Below are 21,518 nucleotides of genomic sequence, written 5' to 3'. Positions count from 1 at the left end.
TTTTATACCTGTACATGTGTAGGAAATAAAAACTAAGAATTAATGTGTTGATTTCTCTCAAATTTTTTTTATAGCCCTTTCCATTTCTCCTGTGCAACAGATCTGAACTTCTCTCCGTTAAAAACAAACAAAAACAAAACTCCAGTGGCTCACAGTCACACATTTAAACATGGCTGCCCACCTCAGAATGAGGTCAGCGGTAAGAATGCACATTAGAAATTCAGGTTAGCTGTACAAACTAGCTTGCATTGTAACTTGTGCCAAACAAAATGAAATGAAATCCACAGAGAACATGTTGAGAGAGTGTAAGTGTGTCGTGTAAGTATATGAAATATTTGTAAAAGGGCAATAAATAGTGTTCATATCTCTCAGTCCACCATATTTCAGTCCAGACTTTTGGAAACTCAAAATAGTTTCTTTATACATTAATTTTGACCTAGAAAACCAACCAGGATATTTGAATTAAGTCCTAATTATTTTATATTAGCTTTTGTATCAATCAAAGATTAATACTCTCATATGATTGGCAAAGCCACTGGTCTGTGTCTTTGGTGTTTTGACGTTTAACAAATCCATACTGAATTAAAAAGCTTCATTAACCCTATTATGGGCAAAGCGCTCTTCAGGATCAAGTGAGAGGCCTTTAAGCAAATGTTTCATGGCTTAACGGCTCTTTGTGCGGCACTGATCTCTTAAACAGTTAATGTAACACTGACTTCACAAAGCTGAACAATGCAGCGATGTTTACCACCTGATTCCCTCAATTCACAATGCAATTTACAGGCGTAGATACAACATTCTCCTGTTTCCCATCCCATTGTATGTATGTATGTTGAAAAGTTTGAATGTTATTCAATCAAAGTATACAGCAAAAGTGGTAATGCAACAAAAAATAGCTGATGATGATGATGATATTGGGTGTTGAAGTCAGTCAGTACACAGGTGAGAGTAAAACCAGAAGTCACTGCAGCTTAGTGTTTAAATGAGGCACTGGAAAGCTGGATAAAATTCAACTCTGGGCATCCAGAGTACTGCAAGATGACAGGACAAAAAGGAAGGGTTTAAACAAAAGGAAAGGCGGTTGGAAAAAAAGACGACAAGGTTACTTCACAGCTCAAGACCTCTTCAGTCAGGATAAAAAAAAACTAACAAAAAAGTCCATCTTTTAAAGATAATCAGTCTGAAGGGTGCAGAAACACAGGGGTGGTTGTGGGAAGTGGGCATTGGGAGTGGTTTTTAAAGTGGTGCAGCCTTTTTTTCCCCCAGTTTTAGCTCTCTAGTCTGTATGCACCCCGCTCGCCGCTCACATGATGCCATTGGTGAGATACTGGAAGCCGTCGTAGAGCTTGGTAGTGATGGAACGCATGGAGGCGTCCACCATCTGCTCCACCAACACCTGCAGCTGCTCCTCCGTCAGGTTCATGTGGAAACGCTCCTTCAGGTTACGGATGGTGCTGGAGCCGTGGAAGCAGGGAAGCTGAGAACCTGCAGAACATACAAACAGTTCTGTAACAAAAGCCGAACGATAAAATGTCCTCGGGTGATTAAAGAACGGAAAAAAATGCTCCATTCCCTGAAGCTTCAGACTAACAGTACCTTGCTGCATGATTTCTACAATCTGGATGACCTTCTCCATGTGCTTGCGTGCAGCGATGAGGCCTTGGAGCATAAGCATCTTGTAATAGTTGAACATGTCTCCATCCAGACCTCCCATTACCTAAAACAAGAGATGCACAAATGTTGGCGAATGAGCATAAGGCTCTAGTTTTACACTTCATGCACTTGTATTGATAGACAAATAATGATAACAAGAGTGGAGAATGTCTTTTTTTTTTACTTAAGACTGTGTACCATTGTGATTTGCTCAAAAGAAGCCTAACAGACAGCGACTGAGAGAGAGAACAAATGAGCGCGTGTGATTACCATCAATTGAATGAAGCCGGTTTCAGTTGCAACACAGGTAAGTTTAAGATTAACTTGAACAAACTCTGGTTTTTCGGGCTAAAGTAGTTGGATTGGTTTTTAACAAGTTTCATTGCAATGGTAATTTATGCTAGATGGCTGACCATTATTCTGGGTTAGAGATCACAGATCAAAACTGGACCAATCGACTGTGAGTAAAGTGACATGTATCTGTTTAGAGCAGTTTAGAGTGAAAGAATTTGAGACAAAAGTGCCCATCTTTTGCTGCTAATTTATATTATATGAATTGTAACTGTATAATTCATATAATTATATTATTATAACTAAACTAATTAATATTAGCATTTGCTTTTAAATATAAATATATATAAATGCTTTAAACAGATTAAGCTTACGTGCATTCTTTTTGAAACTAATTTATAAGGCCTATTTGTTTGATTCACTTGCATTGATATAGTCAGATATTTTCTTTCAGCTGCCTTCTCAAACTTTCGCTACAGCAGCAGTGTTTATTCCTGCCTTGTAAATTCATTTAATTTCATGATATTTTTTTCATAATGATCTCTTCATTTTTTATTGTCCTACGCCATCTACAAATGATATACATTTATAAAAATACATTTAGACCACTTAACTATGCAGGATAATCATATCCTGATTACTATCAGGATATGAGAAGACTTTCAACCAGCATAACAAAAACATTTCTGTAGAGAATTACCTATTGCACCTTTAAACCTGAGTTGACAGAGAACGTTTATACCGAGCGTTGTGAGCCCGGTGCACCTGATCTAAACCAGGTTGGATTTATATGGATTTGTCAACTCTAAATCTACTCTGAAACTCAAGAGTTTGTTCAACTAGCTTCATGCAACAGATCTATGGTCTCTATGGCCACGTACACACTGTAAAGTTTCAGGAGTGGCAACAGCATTTAAATGCGGGAGTGAGTCCCCTAAATTATCGTTCCATTTGTGTACGGAACACGACTCAAGAATGAGTGTGATGTGATGATTGACACCATGGTAACTAAGTTTTGTAAATGTGGTTGTCACTACCTGCATTTTTCGGGGGGTTAATTTGAATGTAGAATGCGGTTGTCGCTCCTGTAAATTACTGGATTAAGCACTTAAATATGAGTTGACAACCGAATTTAGCTGCAGTTTGTACGTGGCCTAGGAAGTGAAGCATCAGCTTCAAGTTAAACAATTTCAACACCTTGTTTCATTAATGAATAAATCAGCGTTTTTGAACATATTAGTTGAATGAACAGTTCAACTGAATGAACACGTGGCTCAATCAAAGACAGTCTCTTGCCGCCACCTAGTGGCGTAACAATGTAACCTGCACTGACTGACAGCCTGTCTAGAACGTGGAGAAACAAGCAGTGCTGCTGATACTGGTGAAACATCTGCAGTCTTAGAAAGCCTCTCGTCCAGTCAGATTCAAGAATCGGAACTAACTGTTATGCATATAACAATAGCCCAATGAACTTATTGTCAGGTTTATGTTCTGTTATGTGGACCCTATTTTTGACCTTGTGTTCCGTTTCCTTTCCTTTTTTGTTCTGTTTCCTTTAGTTCCTGTTTTGTCTTTGCCTGCTGACCACATTGTTACACTTATGTATATAGCAAAAAAAAAAAAAAAAAAAAAAAAATATTGCGATATTGAGCCACTCAAAATCACTGCAAGGGAAATTGCTTCACTGCGACAGCCCTAAGAGAGCACGGTCAAGTGAAAGGCGCATCTGTGATGGAGAGCTGTGATGGCGCAAATGAAGCAACACTATGCCTTCAATAATTTGTGCAAGCAAGTAAATTATGGTTTAGAAATGTTTAAATATGGAATGATGCATCTTGAAAACGAGTGAATTGTTACACTTCTAGTAGACAGCCAATATGGTACTGATTTAATTTATCATGCAAACAGCCATATAACTATAAAACCTAGAGCACAGTCATAATCCTTCTCCAAAATTAGGACAAGAGTACTCCACCAATGATAACTATCCTATATAAACACAGCTACTTACATCAACAAATTCACTGGTTAGTTTGAAGGCAGACGTCTCAAAGCCTAGGTTTCGTGGAGAGCTGGAAAGGATGAAGCCAAAGTCGATGTGAATGATGTGGCCCTCTGAGTCCAGCAGGATATTTCCATTGTGCCTGAAAAACATGAGTGGTTACAACTTATCTACACTATTTAGTTTCCAACATGATTCGGCAATGATTTTACCATTCACAGTGTCTCTCACCTGTCCTTGACCTGCAGCAGATAGCAGATGAGACAGTAGCCAGCGCAGCTCTGAACAAAGTTACGCTGAGCAGTAAGGAATTCCTCTGTAGTGTAGTTGCCGTGCTCTTGCCGGAAGTAGTCGAGCAATAAAAGCTGACTCTGTTTCTTCACCTGGTGAATGGACACAGCGTTGACCACTGGCTCAATCATGCCACTGTCTGAAGAGATGACCAGGATCTTGTAGGGCTTGATCCACAAGGGAACCCGTTCTTGCTCCCAGATAATCTGGAAGACCACAAATATGGTAGATTCAGTATAGCAACACTGCCTCAGCAAACCTCAATTGAATAAACACTTGTACATTGTGGGAAATTATCACTTTTATTCAGCAAGGAGGCATTAAATTGATCTAAAGTGTCAGTAAAGACATTTACAATGTTACAAAAGATTTCTACTCCAAATAAATGCTGTTCTTTTGAACTTTATATTCATCAAAAAATCCTTAATTCTTTTTATCAGTTCCCACAAAAATATTAAGCAGCACAACATTTTCTAAAATTGATAAGAAAATGTTTCTTGAGCACAAAATGTGTATATTAGAATGATTTCTGAAGGATCATGTGACATGATATCTGAATGATGTTTGCTGAAATTTATACTATTTATAATGGTTTATAAAACAGTTATATTAAATTGTAATAGTATTTCACAATATTCCTATTTTTACAGTATTTTTGATCAAATAAAAGCTGCTTTGGTAAGCATAAGAATCTTCTTTCAAAAACAAACAAACAAAAAAAATGTAGTTTACATACAAAATGAAAAAACTACAATAAATCGTTTTAAATGCTACATGAATTTAGGCATCATAACATTAGTGGTAAGTGAATTTAGTAAGTGAACATAATAAAATTCTAATGAAAATGTATTTTAAATGTAAAAATAGGGAAATGAGCAAGCACAATTACATAAACAATATTGGCCAGTAACCAATTTGATACAGATATATTGTGCATCCCTAGATCTAACCCTATTTTGAAAGAAAAAATATGATGATAGCAACCTGCAGTTGTTTCAGAACTTGATAGGCGAGAAGCTCTTGTCTCAGGTCATCGCCACATTTCACAATCACAGAAAGTAGACGCCAGTTGGGCAAGTGGCCATAGGGGGAGCCCTCCCTGATCCGTCTATTCAACAGCACAAGAAACACAAATTCAGACTCAACAAATGAAGAAAACAATCTACCCTGATGGAGAATGTTGTACACATACCTCACTTTCTCCTCCCACGGTTCCTTTAAGGCTACAGCTGAGGGATCCTCTGGGTCCTTCCTAAATGCGGTGGGGGTGTGGGCGAGTTGCTCAGATAGGCGTCGTCTGAAATAACCAAAACATCTCAGTTAAATTTGAATTTGTCTTTCTTAATGCGAATCCAACCAACGTCCACAGACGCAGACAATCACCAGATTACAGTACGTCACTTTTCAGACATTCCACAACCCGATAACAAGCTCTGACAGACGCCAACAGGGGTAACCCAATATTCCGCCAAAACCCGACAAAGTGTCTATTGCCGTCTTTCAGAGCAGTGTGAATTGGCCTTTACTGTATTTGACCACACATATACCAGCTCCAAGTGTACCTGATATCTCCAGCTGCAATAAAAATAGGTTCCTTGCTCTCCTGGCTGGTGATGCTATCTACAGAGAACTGGGAGATGTTGTCACAGCTGTTGGTGTGGATCTCTGGAAGCTTAAGAATAAAAAGAACAGGTCAGCTCTCTGAGGATAAAGACAACCACAAATTTGTAAAGGATGTTTTGATAGTCACACTTTCTGAGTACCTCCACTTGCAACTCTCCAATGTCATCTACAGACCATGCCTCATCATCATTATCGTAATTGGGAACCGTGGAGAAGCTGCTGGCACGCTGGTCGGGTGTGATGCCACAATCCGGAAGATTCTCTACGGATCTAGTGCTTCGGATCCGTGTTTCCGGGATCCTCACGGGCACACTCGACGTCTCAAAGTTCTCACATTCCAGAACTTCTACATAGATTAAGTAAGGTGCCTGAAGAAGCACAAAAAGGCAGTTAGCACTGAAATTAGTGTCTTTCAAAACCCAATAGAACAAAACAAAGTCTGGATTCATATCCACATTGATCTGAGCACAACCTCACCTTATCCTTTGAGTTGAGCACGACGGCCTGCGTGTGGGGCACACGCACCACGTGGTGGTCAAAGGCAGCCGTGGGCAACCAGACCCGGGCAGGCAGCTTGTGGTTAAGGAGGGACAGCTCTGAGATGAGCCTCTGGGTCTTCTGTTCTTTAGTTGGCAGAGTGGCCAGTCTCTTCCCGATCCCCATCAGAGACTTAATAAACTCCCTTTGAGGGGTCAGACGCACCGGCTGAGAGCAGAAGATTGAGAGAAGAAAAAAAAAAGATGTGGGGAGAAGAGATAAACATTACTGTACCACACAAAATGAAATGTATGCAAACATATTTGGGCATTTGCAAAGGAATTATTCTACCAAAAAGGGTTGCACAATATACTGGGTACAAAAAATAAAATGGTTTAAAAACGTACCACTGATTTACAATGGTATGATACCAATTTATGACAATTTTTGTTTATGTACTGATTTCCAGCACAGTTTGTCTATTCAGACAGGAAACAAAAAACAAAGTTAAATGCGATGTGTCCTTTTATCCCATTTCAAAATACTTCTATCACAGCTAAATGCCATATTATATAGATATTTAAATTATTAATGTTCACATTATGCAAATATGTAAATCTATCACAGTCTGATTTAATATCAATACTTTAGTATTAGAGCTGGTATCGTACCAAAGCCTAAAATTTGGTTTTGAACCGACAGTACAACCAAATAAAACCAATCACTGAACTTCTACGGATGTATGAGTTATTGCATTTTATTATTCAGCACAGGAGTGTGTGGAGCAGTGCTCAAAACTGCTAAATATCTGCATGCATGATCGGTACAGCATTCTAAACTCAAAAGTGAAGCATGGGTGTAAAAATAAAACAGAAATGTTAAGAGAGAATAGAGTGTTTTAGCAACAGCTGACCACAGGGTAGAGCAAGTGAGTCATGAATGAATAGCATCACCTGAAATGAGGAAAAATTATTAACACAAATACATAACATCAAAGGACAGGAAAATGTGGAGAAAGACTCATCAAACTCCTCCACATGTGCAACCTATGGTTTACAGATGTCAAAATAATACATGGATATCTGTAATCCATGTAGAAGGGGTTACAGAAACAAATGACAAGGTCCTAAAATTATTTTTTCATACAACTAAGAATACCATTTAATCCTTTGCAAATATGCAAAAGAAAACCCGAAACACCAATGGAAAGAATTCAATCCACCAAATTAAAACACTTTACAGAGAATTCTCCTTTGCCCACGTTTACAAAGTCTCTGTAAGAAACCACAGGTCTTGCAGTAGATCACAGAACCCAAAACAAATTGAATTGTCCCATCTTTATTGACTTTATTAGTCAAAAAAGTATACACTTATACATTGATTGATTTAATAAGAGAATGTCACATCCAACTAATTCATTACAGCTAAAACGGAAAAGAACAACCACACAAAGAACAAGTGTTTGCAAGCATGCCATCAGTTCACCGATGAAGATGTATTGCTCATATTAATATGCAACATGCATTTCCCCAAATAGGTACAAATTGGTGTCTCATTACTTTTTATTTGAGAAATAAAGGCCCAAATCCTACATCCACTTATGTTACATACAATATCAAACATAACTAGTAACTAGCTTTCATTATTAAATTGTAGTGATTACTGCAATTAAACAATCATTTAACACTGTTCCCAAATGTTATTGTAATAAAAAAATATATTTAAAAAAAAAAAGAAAGAAAAATCTGGTTTTAAACTATTCAGACACCAAATATCCCAAATTTAGGTAATAAAAAAAAAAAACTTGCACTACAATAAAATAAAATAAGTTAAATAAAAAGAAAATAACATATCATACATTTAGTTTTGTCTCCAGAGGTTTACAAAATATCCCTATTTTCATGTGAAGTGCCAATATTATGCTCAGTTTGTGATGTTTGATGGCATGATTGCAAATCTTTAAGGCACACATTTGAAGGAATCTGTGGAGTCAACCCAGCCTGCAACAGACACAGCCATCATCCCACTACGCACAGAGGAGCGTTATTAGACGGTGAGAGACTTACTGTACCAGCCTCTAGCTCGAGACTGTCGGAGCTGGAGCTCAGATCCTGGGAAAAGGAAGAGGGAGGGAGGGGGGAGTTACAGTGCAAGAGCAGGGGAGGGTGGAGCAGGGTCAGAACAAGACAAAAACACATCTCAAGGTTACACTCATCCCATCTGTTTGAGAAGCAGGGCCTGGCCATGACTCCGCAGGGCTATAAAATATACTGTGTCATATTTATCTCTGGCTGATGATGTGACTCTTGAAAGCCGCTCTGATTAAACCCATGTAAAGCACCACGATTGGTGGTGAGGACAAGCTGAAGGATTACAGCAGGCACTCACACACATACACACTCCTCCGACAAGGCCAGGGCTTACAGCTGGATTAGTTTTATCATCTAAATATTAACATAAAACTTGCATGATTTAGAAGACCAACCATAAAGCATTATCATCACGGCGTACTGCCAAGCGAACACTCCCCATGATCTTTGATCATACCGATTACTATTTTCCAAAAAAGCTGTTGATCACAGCCAATCAGGAGATACATAATGTTTAATGTACTGTAATGAGAATCAGCAGTTTTTACGGTGGGTGTGGTAAGGCCACAGGAATAACTGTCACTAGTCATGGCTGGTTAGGACATGAACATGAAAGAGAGCGTGAAATCACGTTAATGTATCACACCACGCCAGGTTAAAATGCAGAGCTAAGCATGAAACTTTTACTAATATACTACAAACATTGAAACTACTATTATCCTATTGTTAATTATCCAAATTAAAATAGTACTACTAGATTATTACTATACGCTGACAAAAATGAGTGGTAGACTTGAGTATGTGGATATGATACACAGATAAACACGTTGTGCTTATGGCACTTTTCATTATTGCATTAACCTCCAGACTACATAAATTAATCATGCTTTTACTCACATGACACAGGCCATGTTCTTGCTCACTAACACACAAGAGCGAAGAAGCCCCAAACAAAAAATGGATTACTTCCTCCTAGATACTAAAGCAGTAAACCACAAAAGTCTGTGAGTTACAGTAGTTTGGCCAATGTTAAGTGTGTTGATAAAAACAATGTCAAATATGATTCAAACGTTTAGTTCATAATAGCATTTATTAATATAATATGACCAAAAATAATATTTTAATTTAATACACTACCCTTCAAATGTTTGGGATCAGTACGATTTTGCATTTAATCAAAATAAAAATGCAGTAAAATCAGTGAAACATAATATTACAATTTAAAATAACTGTTTATTATCTTATTTTTTAAAATATACTTTATTTTAAAATATATTCCTGTAATGGCAAAGCTGATTTTTCCAGTCTTCAGTGTCACATGATCCTTCAGAAATCATTCTAATATGCTGATTTGGTTTATCATCATCATCATGTTGAAAACAGCTGCTTAACATGTGAATAACTTGTGGAAACTAATTTAATTTTCAGGATTCTTTGAAGAATAGAAAGCTAGAAAGTAAAAAAAAACAACAACATTTATTTTAAAATATTCTTCCCCTCCCCCCCCAAAAAAATCCCCCACATCGTATGACCATTGGACACCTAAGCTGCTTGCCGCCCACCTGAAACTCAACGGATCTGCACTTGTAATTACAAACCTGCGTTGGACACCAATAAACATACTATGCATTTAACTTGCATTGACCGAACTCTGTTCTCCAGGGTCGTGGAACAGCTGCTCGAACAACTGTCATGTCTCAGTTCTCAGGGAGTGTCAAACAGCGGCCTTGCTTCAACTCTCATGGAGTATCAAGCAGCTGTCATGTTTAGTTGTACCACATCCAACAAACAAAGTCGATTTACATTTCAGTCTTGTTTACAAGATGTGGTCAAGCATCCTGTGTAGGCAACTCTTGCACAGGCAAGCACCACTTATATAATGTTAAGACTTGGGGAAAAAAACAAGAATCAAGGTTACAGAGTGAAATTTACAATGAAATTAAATGGTGCCATTTTTTGAGGAGTAAAAAGGAGCAATGTAAAGGTCATAACTAATTTTATATAATTATAACCTCTAATTTTAGCACTTGATTTATTGTATTTACTTGTGAATTATTTGATCTGTAAAGTTGTTCTTGTTATTTTTATGGTCATTTTAATGTTTTAGGCATTACATTGTCATGGCAACAAAGTTATAAAAATGGAAATAACTTGTGGTTATGTTATTGAAACACTGAGTATTTTAATCTTTACAATTTGGCCCTATTCACTTCTATTGTCCTCACTGTAACTCAGGTTTCTGGTCTGTGTACTGGATGAATTGACATTGTGAAAGAGTTGTCTGGTCAAACAGGGGTCCAAATTCCACACGATGACACACAGTGGACTTTCTCTAATGGAAAACCTCTCTCCTGAAAAGCTTTCAAAAAAGAGGGAGATGATAAGACTTGTTTTATCTTTCTAGAATAAATCTTCACTGTTTGGAGAAATCCAGCAACTGAAATATTTACATGATTAGGTTGAAAAACTGCAGCTTAAATGTGCAAATAAATCACAGTGGATCTGTTTAACTTATGATTAACTTGAGACCTGAACAGCACACGTTGCTATCTGTGTTTAAACTAAACTCATTTAATCCTTGCCAATTTAAACATTCAAGTCCTGCGCTTGAACAGACAAATTCACACAAAACTGATGTCAACACGCCCATGATGGCGAGTATTCTAGCAAACTTAGTCGATTATGTCTTAAAGGGAAAGTTCACCCAAAAATGAAAATTATCCCATGATTTACTCACCGTCAAGCATCTAGGTGCATCTTTTTTCAGCCGAACACAATCGGAGTTATATTAAAAAATATCATTGCTCTTCCAAGCTTTATAAAGGTAGTGAAAGGCGGTCCTGAATTTGAAGTCCAAAAAAGTGCATCCATCCATCATAAAAGTAATCCATACGACTCAAGGGGGTTAATAAAGGCCTTCTGAAGCAAAGCGATGGGTTTTTGTAAGAAAAATATCCATATGTAGAACTTTATAAACTAAAATAACTAGCGCAAGTCGACTTACGCCAAAAGAGTAACCCCTGATACGATATATGACGTAAGAGTAGCGTAAGCTGTGACGCCTCTCGCGGTTCAGACAAATGGGGCTGGGCAACAAACTCGAGCTCCTCCCAAGAGAACCCTCTTCTCTTTAAAAATTCACGTTTTAGACTTCTAATTCGTGACAGTGTTTTGTTTTGCTCCATCATCTGAGCTTTTGCGTTCGTCAATACGTCATATGTCAGGTCAGAGGTTACTCTTTCGCCGTAAATCGTTGCGTATGGACGTCTGTCGGAAGCTAGTTATTTTAGTTTATAAAGTTATAAATATGGATATTTTTCTTACACAAACACATCGTTTCGCTTCAGAAGGCCTTTATTAACCCCTCCGGAGTCATGTGGAATACTTTTATGATGCACTTTTTTGGACTTCAAAATCAGGACTGTCATTCACTACCATTATAAAGCGTGGAAGAGCCAGGATATTTTTTAAATAAAACTCTGATTGTATTCGTCTGAAAAAGGTTAACGTAAACCAACAAGACAGCACATGTGTATCAGTATTTTGGATCAGTTTATTATGTCTTGAAGTGACAGCAGCCTAATATTCCTAATTGTCTGTGTTTTTAATGTTAATCAAACAACAAAAGACAAGGAAATCACTCACTGCTCTTGACAATAGCTTTTGTAACTTTAATAATGATTAATCTTAATCAATGTTATTTGACATTTGATTTCTTTATTCAATTTCTGTACCTGAAAACTACCATTAGACACATATATAACCTGAAAAGGAATTTGTATCTTTGCTCGATTTTGTTCTGTTGCTTGTTTGATTATTTTTTCCTATTTTCTGTATTTTTATTTGACAGTAGTTAGTTCCCCTGAACATCGCATAACTGTACCGAAACAGTGACAAAAACCAAACCATGAGTAATTTAAACCGTTACACCCCTACAATACAGCATTTCTGTATTTTTTATTTTCATCATTCAGCTGTTCTTTCTCAAAGAAAGGCCATCAAGCCTTTGAGCAGCACTATACTGATTAATGTTTATTCGGCTTAATGCAATTCACATTAGACACCTCTACACTTCACATGGTGGAGATAAAAGCAAAGAGTGGCATTCCTACTAGAGATGCACCGATTGATCGGCTGGTGACCGGAATTGGCCGATATTCACGTAATCGGCCGTGACCGGCGACCGGCCGGTCAGTCTAACAAATGTCGATTTTATGCCGGTCAAATGCACTCGGGCGCCGCATGATTAACATCGCGCAGCATCACACGTGCACACGGAACACACATGTAGAAAACCTCGTGAATTACGTCCGTTCAGACCGCAAGCGCGTATTTTTTTTCAGCGTGCATGTTAATCAATGAGTGCATTCACAACGGGAACGGGAGCAGGAGCAGCGCGTGAGCGTCAAGCAGGAGCGTCGCGAGCAGTGAAGCGCGTGTTTCGGCGCCGAGTCTATTTGCTGCACTGCTCGCGCTCAATTAAAGGGAAAGCACACTTTTGATGGACAAAATAGCCTAAATAGGGTTTCACACAAGCGGCAACCTCCCCGTCTCTCTCTTGAAACCAACACGGAAGTGAGTTAAACTGCAATTCATTGACTGGCCGCTTGGCCTGGCTGCAGAAGTGAGTCAAATCTGTATCTCCCTCATGTTAAAATTACCAACTTTACAGCAGAAAAAAATATGTTTACAGCCTGGATCTCTATGTGGCTTTGGTCTATACAGCTAATTTTGCCCTTCATAACAACTGTGAGGGGGGTGAATTATTTTATAACTCGTCCGTTTAGTTGATTAATATTTAAATTTAAGGGTGTGGCCAGTGGCCACTTGAGTGACAGATGGATTGCCGCTGTCAATGCTAGCCGTTTGTCTGCTGTTACTAGCCGTCACTTCACCTCAGCAAATGTTAGCTGCTGAACTTGCCATCTCTGCAGTGTTTGTGCTTTTTTTTCGGGATTATTTCATACAATTTAATACTTGGGTACAAAGCCCACGTCTTTGGATTCCGTCGTTATCGTTCGAGAGAACAACCAGCGCTGTATTTCAGTTGTTTTCCTCTGTGAACATGCACTAATGGATGTCTGACAATTTCGTTGCTTTTTGGGGTTTTCAAATTTAAAACGTCAATAAAGGCTCGCTCGTTCTGCTCTCACGGAACAGATGGATTATAATATGCTTATGTACCGTCAGGTGAAATCATGCAGGCGTCGGCGCTTTCTCCGTCCATGCAATAAATGCACATGAATGAGCGCGGATTTTCTAGCACATTTACTTGCACTTCAAAGGCAATATATCTATGGTTTAACCCATTTGAGAGACGGCCAAAATCAGAATTTAAAATGGACTGAATAAGCTCTACGAACTTGAGCGATGCCGCGCTGACGGACCATGAAATAGTGACTGACATGTATGCACATAAATCACTGTCACACACAAACACTCTCGAAGTAATACACAGTCTCACTTGTAGCCATGTCTTTTAACTATTATAATATTTCGAAGGGCAAAAATAGGAACGTTTAATTGGCTTTACATCATCAGCTAACTCGATCACATCGAGCTAGGTGATTTCAGATAGCCAGGCCAGGCTCCTCAGCTCCACTCACGCTCCGCCTGTTTGCCTATTTTCTGTAATCCGGGAGTGACGCAAGGCCAAGATGGCGACGGCCGGCTCCGCCCACTTTAGGCTTCAAAAATGCTCTTCAGAAACCTACGGGTGACGTCACGGACACTACGTCCATATTTTTTTACAGTCTATGGTTTCACAAAAAAAGTGCCCAAAATGCACAGAATTTGCGTGTTTTAACAAGAACTGGAGTAGGCTATGTCAGAAAAGAAAACGAAGACTAATATTTATAGAAAACGTAACTTACCCATTTAAACTTGTTTTATTATTCAGTTTGTACAAGTGATTGCAATAGGCCCGTGTGTGTGTTTTGAGAAATATCTTTATACAGCAAGGCTATAATTATTTAATTTTTTATTTATATATTATTTTATTGTCATTCCCTGTTTTCATACAGACGTTTAGTTTGCTAAATACATATATAAAAAAAATATTGGATATTGAATGTGAAAAGGAAATGGTTCTTCCATAACACTGCACTTTAGATGTGTGTGAACTATGCAAATTGTAAAATGTTCTATTACAGAAAAGATATAAAATAAATATTTGTGTGTGCTGTAAAGTGGTTAGAAAAAAATGAAATCGGAATCGGCTAAAATCGGTATCGGCAGGTCAAACTTAATGAAAAATCGGAAATCGGAATCGGCCCAGAAAATTGTAATCGGTGCATCTCTAATTCCTACGTTAAGACCTTCTGCTCTCAAAAGAAGTTTGCTGAAGTGTGTAAACAGTGTGGAGGAGTTGTGGAGCAACGCATTTCATAATCGCTGATCTTTACTCCATTTACCAGTGGAGCGGCTCACAGCCATGTGAATGGCAACATCGCCGTTGCCATAGCAGCAAATGCTGCACCAAGATCACATTCGAGGAAGAAGGAAGGGAAGAAACTGTTGCTGCGGGAAGATAAAAGAGGAAGGCGAGTGATCATGTGCACATCACTGAACGTCAGAACAGAGGGCGTGCTGTACGACAAGGTTGAAATCTGAAGGGAGCTCTAAAGTTACACTTCAGAATAGAACTTGATCCAAGGTAGGTTCTTACATAACGTTCTGCCATAGAGTTTCACTGACACAATATAATGGTAGGGAAATACAAATGGCAATGGGCACGACTATACTAACAAACAGATTCCATCTAGAAGGTAAAAAGCTGCTACTTAAGCTTTGACACATATTGGCAAGACCAACTAAACAGTCATTTTGACATTAATAGCATTAGGTAATAATTTTGTCAAATGGGTTAATATGGTTGGCAAGGACAAGCTAAGGGTTTTCAGTATACACAGGTGCAAAATCAAAAAAGCAGTGAATTAATTTCCTAGTCTACATATGAAAATGTTTTTCGAATACAAACCATAAACCCTTATCAGAAAATAATTAAAGAGTGTATTATGGTGCATTGCTACATTGTAATTACTCTCCACTCCCTTTGACAACACCGATTAGCCTACTAATAAGGGGGAAAAAAGATAAATGCACAATCTAAAGTTCAAAGTCATCACAAGTCTTCCTGTTTGACAGAGAAAACCATACACTACTAATACTAGTGATCGATACACTACCATTTGGGGTTCCTATTTATAATCTTATAAAGATTTCCATTTCAAATAAATAGTTTTCTTTTGAACTTTCTATTTATCAAAGTATCCTGAAAAAAATCATCACACGGTTACCACAAAATTTTCTATTTGAAAAAATAACAGTTTTCAACATTGATAAGAAATGTTTCTTGAGCAGCATATTAGAATTATTTCTGAAGAATCATGTGAAACTGAAGACTGGAGAAATAATGTCTGCTGAAAATTCAACTTTGCATCACAGGGATAAATTACATTTTAAAAATATATAAAAATAGAAGTTATTGTAAATTGCAGTAATATTTCATAATACTACTGTTTTACTTTTTTGATCAACAAAAGAGACTTTTTTCAAAAACATTGTTAAAAAAAATTCACTTTAAGAAGGTGCATTGTAGTATATATTTGTGTAACAGTACTTCACCTGTCTAGCAGTTCCAAAATCTACTTGCAGCTCTCAATGAAGATTTTTTTCACATGTTTTGAGTAAATACTGTGTTTCAGCAATTTTTTTGTGTATGTCTCATTTGCTATTATTAAAATTTACTTTCAGCCACCTGGAATCATGATACAACAATAATCCGATGCATGTGGTACAAACTGATCTGATCTGTCTGCCACACTAACCTCGGATCTAATCCTAGAGCTGTGATTCGCAACGTGGCAATTATTAACAGCGTGAGAAGTGATTTGTTAGTGGCATGACATTTAGCCCTGAGGGCTATTATCATGACTGTGCAAACGAACACAAAGAGAGAAGGGACGTCATCTTAACAGAAGAGCTGAAGAGATCATCATTCCTCTGGAAATCAGGCAGTAGTGGTAGTTAATTATTTTCTGATAGCAAAAACAAAAATCTATTCATCTCCCTGTTGGCTTCAGCCTTTACTGGGATTAGCACTGAAAAATTTATATTCGTAACTGCCATGTGACAGACCAACTCAAGCGCAGTAGGACGACACAGCTCTGTTCCAAAACCTAGTGAGCTACGTAGACAACATTTTAAAGTCTTGATGAAACGCAAGTAGGGACAGATCTTTTCTTCAATATTGTGACGTACATCCGAGTAAAAAGGATAATCGAAAAAAAGTAGTGTGGAGATTTGTTTCAATCCATGGGTTGTTGATTGGATAAAAGCAGCTCTGAATGTGAGCTTGCAGTTGATTGTAAGAAAAGGGCAGGGATTGAGCAGACTAAATTTGGTAAAAGTCTGTTGTTTCACCAGAAGATCAAGTTATGACATTTTGATTAAAAAAAAATGAAACGTTGCATGGATGAATTGTTCACAATAAGATCAATAACATGCATTTAGAAATAGAGAATTTTCATTTCATGCCAACTTTAAGGCATCACAGGCGTACTCCTGACACCAAGTCTGTTCTGAAAAGGCTGCCTTATAACTTGTTTTGGCCAAATTGTAAGTCACCATCACAACAGTATCAGTGAAAAAGTTAATACAAAAAGTCAGATGATATAACATTGACAATTTATCTTATGTTAAAAAAACTAATTGAAAAAAATCTGTATTATGCTTATTAGATGCCAACTTAAAAATTTATGAGAATCCATTGTAAACTGACAATGCTTTTACATAAAGAGTGTTGTTTGTCAAAGTTTGATTTGACAAGTTTGAGTTGTTTGTCAAAGATTGTGCCAAATCAGTCATTTAAGTTAGGATGCTGCCTAGGAAGACAGCATTGTGTTTAAAATAGTAGCTCATCCATCTGTCATTAAAGCAACTACATGAAATTTGATTTATTTTACAGAGCTTGTCTGAGTGTCAGCTTTACATCGACACGCCTTTTCCAGCGCAGCCATAGAAACCACACAAATCTGGGCTGTTTGCCTTCCTCGTTTGCATGAAACAGCTGAGAAACACCATCTGTGCGAGGTGGAAGTGACGGCCAGAGGCTGATCTACTAAAATCAGCTTACGTGTAACTAACTAGGCAAGCAAGCATGTGACATCACAAGTGTCTCACCTCATCCTGGCTGGTCTCTACTTTGGGGTTGCTGGCGGTCCTCTTCAGGTTGCTGCTGAGGCTGATGCTGACCGTGGCGTCAGATTTGGAGCGTTGGTGGGTGCGTTTGGAGGGCGAGAGGCTGTGTTCGCTCATGCCCTGGCCGTGGTGGAGGGGTGGGGGGCAGGAGGGGGGAGGCTGCGGCACCTCCCTGCGGATGCGCTGGCTGGAGGGCTTGAGCTCGTCTGACAGGATGAGTTTGCGCAGTTTGGTGCCACGGGAGTAGCGCTGCGTGGAGATGTGCATGTCAGAGGAGTAGGCCCCCAGCAGCCAGGCGCACTGCAGGGAGAAATTTATGCTCTGCCGGCAGCGGTGCACCACATAGGGCTTGATGGCATCGCCCACATCCTCGTCCATGTGGATGTACATATTGAGCAACTGGGGCAAGTAGAAGTCTACTTCTTCATTCCGGAAGCTGAAGAGCCGATTGCCGATGTAGGCTTGCACGCCGGGCTCCTTGGAATTGTAAAGATAGGAGATGGCCATGGAGATGTCGAACAGCTTGGACTCGAAGAGCCGCAGGAGCCAGGACTGCTTGGAGGAGTTGTTCTTCTGACGACGACGCACGCTCTTCACGGGCTCCGCTTCCTCCGTGGTGATCTTAGGAGGTTTTCCTCCATTGGTGGACTCGGGGTGCGCTGTACCGTTCACCAAAACTGGCTCTGAAGTGGCTGAAGATACCTCTCCATCAGGCTTCAGGAACTTTACTTTTTGAAGGACCTCCTGGCAAGCTTTTTTCGCCACCTCGGTATCAATGACCAGACTGAGTTCGCCCACTCCCTCTGATATGACATCTAGAGTGGGGCTGGAGGTGGGCAGGCCTTCGCTGGTGCTCGGGCTGGAGCTGGTGAGGGCACGAGGGCCAGAAGAGGGGGACGAGGGCAGGGACAGTGAGGAGGTACTGGATGTGGAGGAGGTGGATGGGCTCTTCTGTAGTTCCTCAAGCCGGGCGGGAGAGAGCTCCAGCTCAGTGTCACCCATGGCCACTGCAAAACACAAAAAAACACACAATCAGCAAGCTTGGCAGAGCAGAAAACATGATGACGTTCAATGCATTTAAACCGCTGTAATGTGACGTTTATGAGTGAAATAGGAAATTTTGTATAATAATGTGGGGCAGGACATCAAGATTTGATTGGATCATGTGAAACGTTATATTATGATACACTGATTACTATTTTCCCAGACTGCATTTGTCACTTAGTTATGTCAGCAGAAAAGTTATTACAGTGGCAGAAAAATATATTACCCACACTACAATTTTTTTTTTGAAATGACCTCTTTAATTCAGCAAAGAGGCATTAAATTGAAGAAAAGGGACATTTGTAACGTAACATAACAGACTTGTATTTCAAATAAATGCTGATATTTTCAAAAAACTCAGTTTCCACAAAAATATGAGCATTTTCAGCATTGATAATAAGAAATGTTTCTTGAGCACCAAATCAGCATATTAGAATGATTTCTGAAGGATCATGTGACAATGAAGACTGGAGTAATGATGCTAGAAATGCAGCTTTGCCATCACAGGAATGACTTACATTTTAAAATAAAACACTTAAAAAAAAAGTGTGTAGGCCTATATATATATATATATATATATATATATATATATATATATATATATATATATATATATATATATATATATATACACCGGTATATATATATATATATATATATATATATACACTGTTTTACTGATTTTTGATCAAATAAATGCAGCCTAGGTGAGCATAAGAGGCTTCTTTCACAACTCCAAACTTCATGGTGTACATTTTGACTGAAGTTTTGGCTAATTTATGACCACAAATCCTGTAAACAGCCATTCAAATATAAAATTCACAATAACTCAGAGGAACAGGCTTTACTAACAGCCACTTCCTCAGGGTCATGGCGTCCCACTGATCCACAGCTATGGAGGACAGCGCCATAATCCGCCTCCAGCAGATTACCTCACCATTACCAGCAGGCCAATATCTGATAAAGTGAAGCATCAGTCTCAGATTCCACAAAGCTGCTACATTATAAAACCCATTGTGCTTTAAAACATGTCATTCTGTCAGAAAGGTCACCAGAAAAGGTCATGAACTTAATGAAGATGTACCACTGGTTCCACTTTCATGTTGTTAGTGGTTATGATGGAAAGCCCTCGAGTTAACAATGGAAATTCAGATGAGTTCGATTGATTAGTTTAGCTTGATGAAAGAGAAATCAGCATGAGCAAAAGTGGTTGTTCTTAGATCACCGAAATGTAAGAACAGAAACTATAACAGAAGAAATGAAAACTGATTCTGAAAGTGATGAGATTAAAGCACATGTAAACTGGTGGAGACTGAGTCATCTTTGATGGAGATGCCAGCTCTCCTCTCACATATCACATGCTGAATCCAACTCGGATAGTTTACTCTGAACTGACAGTTTGTGTGTTGTTCTAGCTTGCCAGCTCTTTCTCCAAATTAAATTCTGCACAACTGAAAACAAAAACAAAAAAACCCTACAAGCATAAAGTGGTAACAGTTGAAACACTGATTCACACAATCAAACCACAAGCACAGGACAGGACAGGACTTTATTTCTCGGTATCAAACCGTTTCACTGAACCTCTCAGATTGCAATGGAAAAAAAGTAAATTCAATCAGCCTTTGCCCTGAAATGTGAGAGCAAGACAGTGTGAAACAGTGATCTACAGGAACACATAACATGTAGATCATGAATGATCAGTCTCAAGAGTCTCCTTCTGCCAACACCCACAACACTTTCCACAATCCAAAGCCATTATCGAACTATTTGATGAAACACTTGAGTAACTAGATAACAAGACTGTAACAACATAAATAAACCATGAAATCTAACATTCTTCAGATCAAGCACACTGAGACAAAATCAACAAACTTAGAGCCAAGCCAATAGCAATAGGCAATAGGTAGCTATAATTTGGGACCAAAGTGATGCATCAGTTGTCCCAAACAGGACATCTAGATCTAGATAAACTAAAATGATAGTGGTGAACTGGTTAATCAACTTGCCATAAAAACATTATCAATGTTATTTCCTTTCGTAGTCAATTGGGAGTACAAGCACATCAAGCTAAATATGTGCAGTTGTGGGTGCCAAACCTCGTAATAACGCCCATATTTACACTCTGATATGTTTTATAATCATAATATTGCCTGTTTTTTCTTACTTCAGACGCTAAAAAGTAAGCAGTCTATCATTCAGTTGACTTTTGCACTCAAGTTAGCATCTGAGCATGTTTAGCTGAGACCTTTAAAAGACACGTAAACTACTTTTCTCTCTTGTAGGGCTCAAGCTCATTTTTTAAATGAAAAACAGTGCAACAGTAAGTGTGCTGGACTTGAGAATAACTTAACTATTACATTATTACATAGTTCAACTGTTATTAAGGCCTGAATGGATCAGCCTCATAAAAACACAAACGGATGCTACACTTAGCCAAGCAGCTAACGCAACGTCTCTACTTTATAACGTTCTTCTACTTTTGAACCGACCCAAGCGATCATGCTTTCATATGACTTACCTCAAAATAATCCGGGTGAATGTATAAATAATCGGTTTATCTGTGTTTTAACTGCCCCATTTGGGAGGTGCGGTTCTCCTGTTGCTGAATAGCCGGTGTTGTTCGCTAAGAAAGTGAGTGGGGAGATGACACACGCAGAGGCTGCCCACATCAACTGCCTGATTCCAGCATACACACTTACATCCTGTGGCTCAAAACACAAGACAGCATTCTGGGCCGTTTATGCAATGCCCACAAATGTTATCTAGGTAGAAAGCTCTCTAGGCTATGAGACACAGACACAGTGTGTGTGATAAATATTTTACATGCTTGCTCTTTTTTATAGCAT

At 38.6% G+C, this 21,518-nt stretch overlaps 1 protein-coding gene across 6 annotated transcripts; it reads right to left on the bottom strand.

The window, feature by feature from the left end:
* Positions 1-1,163: 1,163 nt before the first annotated feature.
* pi4kb (phosphatidylinositol 4-kinase, catalytic, beta) lies at positions 1,164-21,342 on the bottom strand. 6 transcript variants are annotated; one of them, XM_079894134.1, is made up of 13 exons: positions 21,191-21,342; positions 17,611-18,635; positions 8,404-8,448; positions 6,745-6,816; positions 6,338-6,565; positions 6,001-6,228; positions 5,800-5,909; positions 5,430-5,534; positions 5,222-5,345; positions 4,178-4,443; positions 3,956-4,088; positions 1,597-1,717; positions 1,164-1,485 (listed from the first exon to the last, which is right to left on the bottom strand). In XM_079894134.1, exons 2-13 carry the CDS (start codon positions 18,628-18,630, stop codon positions 1,304-1,306), a joined length of 2,634 nt encoding a protein of 877 aa, XP_079750260.1. In that variant the 5' UTR covers positions 18,631-18,635; positions 21,191-21,342; the 3' UTR covers positions 1,164-1,303. The 6 variants fall into 6 exon arrangements, with proteins under 6 accessions (XP_079750260.1, XP_079750258.1, XP_079750262.1 ...); XM_079894132.1 differs by having other exon boundaries at positions 1,164-1,717; positions 21,191-21,320; XM_079894136.1 differs by lacking the exon at positions 6,745-6,816 and having other exon boundaries at positions 21,191-21,320.
* Positions 21,343-21,518: the final 176 nt, after the last annotated feature.

This window comes from Squalius cephalus, assembly GCF_949319135.1.
Source record: "Squalius cephalus genome assembly, chromosome: 15".
NCBI classification, from domain to species: domain Eukaryota; kingdom Metazoa; phylum Chordata; class Actinopteri; order Cypriniformes; family Leuciscidae; genus Squalius; species Squalius cephalus.
Note: the sequence above shows the minus strand (reverse complement) of the source record. Positions and strands in the feature narration are given on the sequence as shown.